General features: G+C 33.6%; 1 protein-coding gene across 16 annotated transcripts in view; it reads left to right on the top strand.

Annotated features, from left to right (window-relative positions):
- Positions 1 to 6,118, top strand: part of LOC107617695 — a 21,457-nt gene extending 15,339 nt beyond the window's left edge. For 4 of the 16 annotated variants that reach the window (XR_002354612.1, XR_002354608.1, XR_002354606.1 and 1 more), the window contains 10 exons: positions 85 to 2,428; positions 2,536 to 2,796; positions 2,871 to 4,100; positions 4,197 to 4,307; positions 4,402 to 4,564; positions 4,691 to 4,831; positions 4,930 to 4,984; positions 5,320 to 5,432; positions 5,622 to 5,681; positions 5,779 to 6,118. Coding sequence is in view for 1 of the 16 variants with exons in the window: in XM_021112412.1 (XP_020968071.1) it covers positions 177 to 2,428; positions 2,536 to 2,796; positions 2,871 to 3,660 (3,303 nt within the window). In the remaining 15 variants the exon portion in view is untranslated. Of the gene's footprint in view, positions 1 to 84; positions 2,429 to 2,535; positions 2,797 to 2,870; positions 4,157 to 4,196; positions 4,313 to 4,387; positions 4,565 to 4,690; positions 4,832 to 4,929; positions 4,985 to 5,319; positions 5,433 to 5,621; positions 5,682 to 5,778 lie in introns of those variants that run through there. The other 12 variants (XR_002354609.1, XR_002354615.1, XR_002354607.1 and 9 more) reach the window with 12 other exon arrangements.

Below are 8,559 nucleotides of genomic sequence, written 5' to 3'. Positions count from 1 at the left end.
TTGTTACAAATTTAAAAATAAATTCAAATAAAATTTTTATATATTCTTTTAAATATTAAAAAATTTAGATCCCAATTTGTTCAGGGGGGAATTGAAGACGGTGAAGAGCCCAAATTGGCTGTTATTAGGGAGCTTCGAGAAGAAACTGGAATAGCTTCTGCTGAGATAAGTTAGCCATGGATAAGAGTTGGATGCTCAAACCGCGAACTTCTAAGAAGTACTTAGATGGATTAGATGAGTTTCTTGATTTTGCATTTCATAATGCAGCTGAAGGAACTCAGATTCTATGCCCTTGTAAGAATTGCAATAATTGTTCTTGGAGAAATCGAGAGGATGTTTACGAGCATTTAGTTTGTGATGGGTTTGATAAGGGATACAATAAGTGGATATTTCATGGAGAATGTGGATCTTCAAAATCTGCTGAGAAGGATGGATCTGAAATACAAGATAACTTGGATAAATTGTTGGAAGAGACTTTCATGATGTCGAGGCAATTTGAAACGAGTCAATTTGATGACGCATTGGATGAGGATGAAAATGAAGAAGAGCCTGATGAAGAAACTAAGAAGTTTTACAAGTTGATCCATGATGCTCATCAAGAATTATATCTGGGATGTAAAGATTTTACAAAGTTATCAACTATTGTTCGTTTGCTCCACATAAAGAACCTTCATGGTTGGAGCAACGTATCATTTAATATGTTACTACAACTACTCAATGAATTACTTCCCGAAGGCTCGTGTCTACCATCAATATATGAAGAATGCAAGTACATCATCAAGGGCTTAGATTTCAGTTATGAAAAAATTGACGCTTGTCCAAATGACTGTATCTTATACTGGAAGAAGTTTAAGGAATACACTACTTGTCCAAAGTGTGGTGCTTCTAGGTATAAAATGAAAAAGGTCCAAAGTGCTAAAAGAAAAGTTTCTTGCAAGTTAACTTCTCAACCAATTCCAGCAAAGATTTTGAGGTATTTTCCTTTGAAACTGAGGATCAAGAAACTATTCATATCTTCAAAAACCGCTGATCTGATGACGTGGCACAATAAAGGTCGTAAAAATGATGGAAAACTAAGGCATCCGGCAGACTCACCAGCTTGGAAAACTTTCGATTCGTTACATTCAAATTTTGCATTGGAGCCTCGAAATGTGAGGATGGGTTTAGCAAGTGATGGTTTTAACCCATATAAAACAATGAGTAGTAGATACAGTATTTGGCCGGTGGTCCTGACGATATATAACTTGTCTCCATGGGATTGCATGAAACAACATTCTATGATGTTGTCTTTGCTTATTCCTGGTCCTTCTTCTCCTAATAGAAATATTGATATATATTTACAACCTTTAATCGATGAGTTAAAAGAGTTGTGGGAGAATGGCTTTGAGACATATGATGCTTCTAGTGGAAAGTTATTTCGTGTACATGCTGCCTTACTTTGGACTATAAGCGATTTGCCTGGTTACTCTATGTTATCTGGTTGGCGTACAAGTGGAAAATTGGCATGTCCTGTTTGTAATTATGACACATGCTCTAGATTCTTGAAACATAGTAAAAAAACGTGTTACATGGGACATCGAAGATTTTTAGCATCAAAGCATCGGTGGCGAAAGGACAAGAAGAGTTTTGACGGTACGAAAGAGCTAAGAACAGCACCTGTACCACTATCAGGGCCTGATGTATTAGAAAAATTAGGCAATAGGGAGAATTCGTTTGGGAAGACTATAAAGAGGAGAAGAAATGATGATGATCCCTGGACTAAGAAAAGCATCTTTTTCGAGTTACCATATTGGAGTACTAATTTGCTTCGTCACAACTTAGATGTAATGCACATTGAAAAGAATATTTGTGAAAATATTGTTGGAACATTATTGAATTTAGAAGGAAAATCAAAAGATCATCTCAAAGCAAGGCTTGACTTGGTAGATATGGAGATACGGCATGAACTTCATCCAAAAAATATAGGACTAAATAAGACATTTTTGCCACCAGCACGTTTCACAATGTCTTCAAAGGAAAAAAGTGACTTTTGTTGTGTTTTGAAAAATGTGAAGCTTCCTGAAGGGTATGGCTCCAATATTTCTAGGTGTGTTCAACTGGAACATCACAAACTTCTTGGTCTTAAGAGTCACGACTACCATATATTGATGCAAGACTTGCTTAAAATAGCAATTCGAAGAGCCTTACCAAAAGAAGTTGTGAGAGTTCTACTCAAGTTCAGTTCATACTTCAAGACTTTATGCTCTAAAGTTATCAGAGTTGATGTGTTTGAACAATTAGATGTCGAAATTGCACAAATTCTTTGTGAATTAGAAAGAATATTTCCACCATCATTTTTTGTGCTAATGATCCATTTGTCTATGCATCTAGCATATGAAGCAAGACTTGGTGGACCTGTCCAATACCGTTGGATGTACCCAATTGAGAGGTGATTTATTTTGAAACCTATAACAATTCCTATATTTATTTGGTGATATTAATGATATGTGTTCAATATATTTATCTTCTCTAAAACTTTATTACTAATATCTATAGGTTCCTACTCAAATTGAAGAATTATGTCCGTAATAAAAGTCGTCCTGAGGGATCTATTGCAGAAGGGTATTTAGCAGATGAATGTTTGACATTTTGTTCAAGATACTTGAATGACAATGTCCGAACAAAATTCAATAACCCAACAAAGAATCTTGACGGCCCAATAGGGAATGGGGTGATGATAAGTCTGGATCCTCTTATGTGGGAGCAATCTCATCGATATGTATTGTTCAATTGTAATATCACCGCTCCATATATCAAGTAAGTAATCATATATGCCTCTTTATTTTTTAATATTATCATACTTATATTTGATACTTTTCACCTTTATGTAGACAACATGAGGAGATTGTTTTTAGTGATGCTCATAGCCTTGGAGATAAATGGGACAAGACAAAAGACCATTGTCTTACTTTTACGGAATTGTTTGAAGATTTTGCTAGGAATTCATCTGTTAATAAGGAGTTGAAGTGGTTGTCTAGAGGGCCAAATGTTGCTGCAAGAAGATTTTCTGCTTATGTGATAAATGGTTATAAGTTTGTGACTGAAGATTGTGAGAGAAAAACACAAAATACTGGAGTTATTGTTATTTCATCCACTGTCAAGTTTAGAAATGAGAAAGATGAGGATCCAGAAGTAGAAAATGTCACTTATTATGGAGTTCTAAAAGATATACCTGAGTTAGATTATCATGGGCATTCTAAATATGTGCTATTTAAGTGCGATTGGTTTCAAAGTAAAAAAGACAACTTTGGGTTAACACTGGTAAACTTTAGAAAGCCAATTTATGAAAATGATCCATTCGTGTTTGCAACTCAAGTAAGACAAGTTTATTACACAGAAGATCCAAGTGATACTTGGCATGTTGTTACCAACACCATTCCAAGGGATTTGTTTGATATATACGGTGACTTAGATAATGATGACATGGAAAAGTTCAAGGATGGTCCTCAAATAACAAGTTCTATGCTTTATCAATCTACAAGTGTTGAAGATGATGTTAATTGGATTAGGGATGATATACCTGGGACAACAATTGATACATGCATCTTAGATAATCAACCAATGGGAGAAGAGTCTCAAGATAATCTTGATTTTAGTCATAGAGATATGTCAACCCTATGATTTTCTTCCTTCTAGGTAATTTCATACTCCTCTCAATCCCCTTTACTAATAATTATTTTATTAAATTGTAAGAATCTTGATTTTGCTTCCTTTTACGCTTCTCTCCTTCTGGGCTGAATAGAGGTCTTGCTGCAAATGAGGATGATTTGAGAAAGGCGGATGCTGCGGCTAAGGAACTCGAAGCTGCCGAAGGACTAGTTGATCTCTTGGCTGACCTCGATAAATTGCAAGGAAGATGGAAACTGATATATAGCAGTGCATTCTCATCTCGTACTCTAGGCGGCAGCCGGCCTGGACCTCCCACCGTAAGACTCCTTCCTATAACTCTTGGACAATTCTGTTTCTGAACTAGTATCATGCATGATATAACTGTAAATTGCTTTAGCCTGGTTCCAAGCCCTGTTCTTGCCGTCCTTTTCCTTTATCCACTCACCTCTAAGGTTCACTTTAATTTTCTATGGTGTGCATTTCAATATTACTGATTTTTTGTTCTCTTTTTTTTCCTACTATATTGCGGGACTTTTATGTTAACACAGATGTACAGGGAAAGATTTTGCCAAGGGTAACACACTGGCAAAGCCCCAATTATTTTGTTCTCGATTGGCTTGCAAAGGCACTTAAGCTGCCTCATGATTTCCATTCTACTGGTGAGGTCGTGGTCTGTAAATTTAGGGGATTAGGACACTTTCAAGTACATGCCATTCCCCTAAATGAGAATTCATTTTAGAAATTGTATTGCAGGGCAAGGTGGTGGAGTTATTCAAGGAACAACGAGTGAAGCAGTAATAGTTGTCTTGTTGGCTGCTCGGGCAAGATCTTAAGGACGGTTGGAAAAGGCGCTCTTCCTAAGCTTGTGACATATGCATCTGATCAAACACACTCTTCTCTACTAAAAGCCTGCCAGGTACCTTCAATGAAATATAAAATTTGAGAAGGCTTCTCATAAGGATCCTTTATAAGTCCTAGCATTGAATCTTGAAGGATACCGTTTTATGATTATTGTTAACCGGTTTTTACTTTGCATTGGCAGATAGGTGGACTTAATCCTGAGCTTTGCAGGTCACTAAAAACTGATGTTTCAACAAATTATGCACTTTCTCCTGAAGTATTTTCTGAAGCAGTTTCAAGAGACATTGCTAGTGGTCTTATACCATTTTTCTTATGTGCTATTGTAAGAACTAAGGCTTATGATATCAGTTTTAGGAAGTTATTTTTAGTAAATTTGATTTCTTAACATATGTGATATACACTCTTCATCTATAAATGCAGGTTGGTACAACTTCATTAACTGCTATTGATCCTCTACCTGAAATGAGAAAAATTGGTAATGAATGTATTTGATTGAATGGGTAATAAAACTTGCTAAATAACATGGAAGCCTTCTTGTATGGAATGATCACACTCAATATAAAATTTATTAATAATTTAAAAGCAAGTCTAAGTAATTATGTAGAAATAGTAGAATGATGTGGAGATGGTTTTCACTTTTCATATCTACATTCAAAAGAGCTTGTCTTTGAATCCAATCATTCACTGATTCATTTGCTATTATTCTAATCATCATATCATGGCTGAAGAACTTGTTGATTGTGCTTTTCTTTCTGGCTTCATCAATGTTGTTTCGGAACTCATTGAATCCAATCATTCCGGTTGCTCCAGAGGTGTATCAACTGAAGAACTCATTCACATCAACACAAGTATAGTTTTGGAAGCACTTGGCGCTGCCCCTGTTCCAGGTGCTACTACTCTGACTGAAAAGCTGAACCACCAAGGTATTGATGTGGTATCTTTGTCACAAATTAAAGAAGTTATTGATGCGGTATATATCTTTGTTCTATTTTCTTAGGAAAGGATAACTTTTCACTATATTTCTGTGGATAATGTTTTGAGTGCTTTCACATAAATTTCTTCTTGACAACTGTTCTCAACCCACTCAAATTTTTATACCTATTTATTTGCAGGTTTCAGTTTCAAAGGCACGCGCAATCATTGTATTAGCTTCAGATGAAAATGCTGATCAAGTCATTTACCTCATTACCTGCTTATTTGTTTGTTTTTGTTGGTAACTCATTCTGAAATTTTTTCTTAGTATTTCCTTTTCTCCTTTTCTATTTCCAGTGTGATGCACGAGCTTTGAGAGTTGTTCTCAGCCTCAAGTGTAAATAAAGTCTTAAGAGGCCATGTTGTTGTGGAGATGAGTATTGCTAAGATCAGGAATTAAATTGTCTCATTGTCTTGCTGCTGCAATGCACATGCTTGGATTTGCACCTGTAAGGGAGATGCTTGGTGCTGGCATTAGTTTGTTTTTGTTGGTAACTCATTCTGAAATTTCTTAGGTAGCTAGGCCTTAGAGTGTGTTATGTGTAGTATATTTTGTATTTAATCATGTAAGCATATTGAAAAAATAGAAAAATTGACTTATTGGTCCAATTTTAATGTTTAAATATCTTGGATTTAATTTGTAAAGTTGGTGTAGAATATGTAATTGAAGAAAAATATTTTAATTCAATATTTTGTGCATTTAAATGTTACTAAAGATCTATTGTAATATTTTTTGTTGTTAGCAAAGAGAATCTTTTGTAACATTTATTAGAGTATTGCTATAAAATATCTATTGCGACATTTTTTAAAGTATTATTAGAAAGACTTATTGTGACATTTTTTAAGTGTTACATAAAATATTTATTGTAACATTTTTTAAGTGTTACAAAAAATATCTATTGTAATATTTTGTTAAGTGTTACAAAATATATCTATTATAACATTTCTCTAAGTGTTACCATGAATGGTCTATTGTAACACTTTTCATAATATTACTATAGAATATCTTTTGTAACATTTTTACTAAATGTTATTAAATCTTTAGAAGAATGTTAGTAAAACTCTTTAGTAACATAGGGTATATTTAACATTTATTAAAATGTTACTAATATATATATGTAACATTTTAATATGATTTAGTAACATTTTTTAAATGTTAGTAAAAGTCACTTATGTAGTAGTGGTAGTACCAGAACTTTCACAAATTTACATCTAGGAGTAGTTAGCTATTAACTATTTACATAATTAAATAATATAATATTCCCCATCCCCTAAACTACAAAAACGAGAGAATAATACTCTAGGTTTTCAGAGACTTAAGCCAAGCTAATGCCATCAAAATGCAAAATATCATATATCACTCCTCCGCATGATTATACGTTATTATTGGGCCACTGGAGCTCCATCTGACGGAGGAAGGAAAAAGGATAAGAACATGTGGGTTCTTAGTAAAGTTAGGGTTGTTAGTTAAATTCATTAATTATTTATTATTACCAAATAACCGTACTTGAACATAAAATATAGGAAATAGATAATGAACAGAAAATATAGAAAAATAGTAAATAAACAAAGAATATAAAATACAATAAGAAAAGCACATACACGTACAGAATGCACATTAGGGAATATATGTGGCAACCAAGTATGATACATGTTTATCTAATGCAAGCCATGAGCTCATGCGTCGGTTGACTACCCGCAATCCGAAATTACCTAGGCACAAGTCACAGATATGAATTTCCAGTTGCATCAGTTGTATACAAGTTGTATGACCGAAGCCACATCAGTTGACTTTTAATCCCTTTTCTACAGATATGCGTACCTTAAAAAACAGTTCTCAGTTTATGGACGTCCTCACAATACAATCGACACCAAAGCACAATCAACATTTATTTATCAGTTTTCCTTTTCTAAAAATCCTTTTCAATTCCTTTCTCTGTTGTTTCTCTGTTCCTTTTTCCTTAACCATTCCTTTCAATTATCTGTTCTTAATCGCTATAACTCCTCTTTTTCTTTTATTCCTTTCTCTCATTTACATTATTCGATATCTATTTTTCTGTCCTTTATTCTTATGTGTCATTATTCTTTTTCTATTTTCTTTTATAATCTTAATCAATCTTAGTCTCTTTCACTTACCTCACTTAGATCTTTTAGGGCGTAGCCCGCTTCAGGTAATTTTTTTTAAATTTTATTATTGACATATTTTTAAATTTTATTAGCTATTTTCGAATAAGCTTGAATCTGTCTGAATAGGATTCCACATGCTTCGAATAATGTGAAAGAACTTCTTTCACTCTCTTCTAATGTTAGGTTCTTGCTTTTTGTCAGACAAATAGTGAGTGGGGCTTTAATTTTAGATCATTTCTATTAGTAAACTCATTCCAATTCCTATTCACACTTGTCATAAAAAGTAATTCCAAATCAGTTTTTGCATCGTAAACAGTAAATAGAAAATCAAAGTATCACTCTTTTCTCCATTAGGAGAAACTAAGCTTNTTTTTTATTTATTATTGACACACGTTTAAGTTTTATTGGCTATTTTTGAAGCTTGAGTCCCTCTAAATAGGGCTCCACAAACTTCGAATAATGTGAAAGATTTTTTTTCACTCTTCGCCAATGTTAGATCATTGCTTTTTGTCAGATAAATAGTGAGTGGGGCTTCAATTTTAGATGATTTGCACTAGGTAACACATTCTAGTACTTATTTATGGCACATTTGTCCAAAAAATAATTCGATATTAGTTTTTGCGTTATAAAGAGTAAATAGAAATTCAAAACATTTCTCTCTTCTCCATTAGGAGGAATTAAATTTAGTGTTTATTGNAAATAGGGCTTCGAATAATGTGAAAGATTTTTTTTCACTCTTCGCCAATGTTAGATCATTGCTTTTTGTCAGATAAATAGTGAGTGGGGCTTCAATTTTAGATGATTTGCACTAGGTAACACATTCTAGTACTTATTTATCTTATTTATGGCCAAAAAATAATTCGATATTAGTTTTTGCGTTATAAAGAGTAAATAGAAATTCAAAACATTTCTCTCTTCTCCATTAGGAGGAATTAAATTTAGTGTTTATTG

The sequence above is a fragment of the Arachis ipaensis genome, chromosome B09, assembly GCF_000816755.2.
Source record: "Arachis ipaensis cultivar K30076 chromosome B09, Araip1.1, whole genome shotgun sequence".
In the NCBI taxonomy this organism is placed as follows: Eukaryota; Viridiplantae; Streptophyta; class Magnoliopsida; order Fabales; family Fabaceae; genus Arachis; species Arachis ipaensis.
Note: the sequence above shows the minus strand (reverse complement) of the source record. Positions and strands in the feature narration are given on the sequence as shown.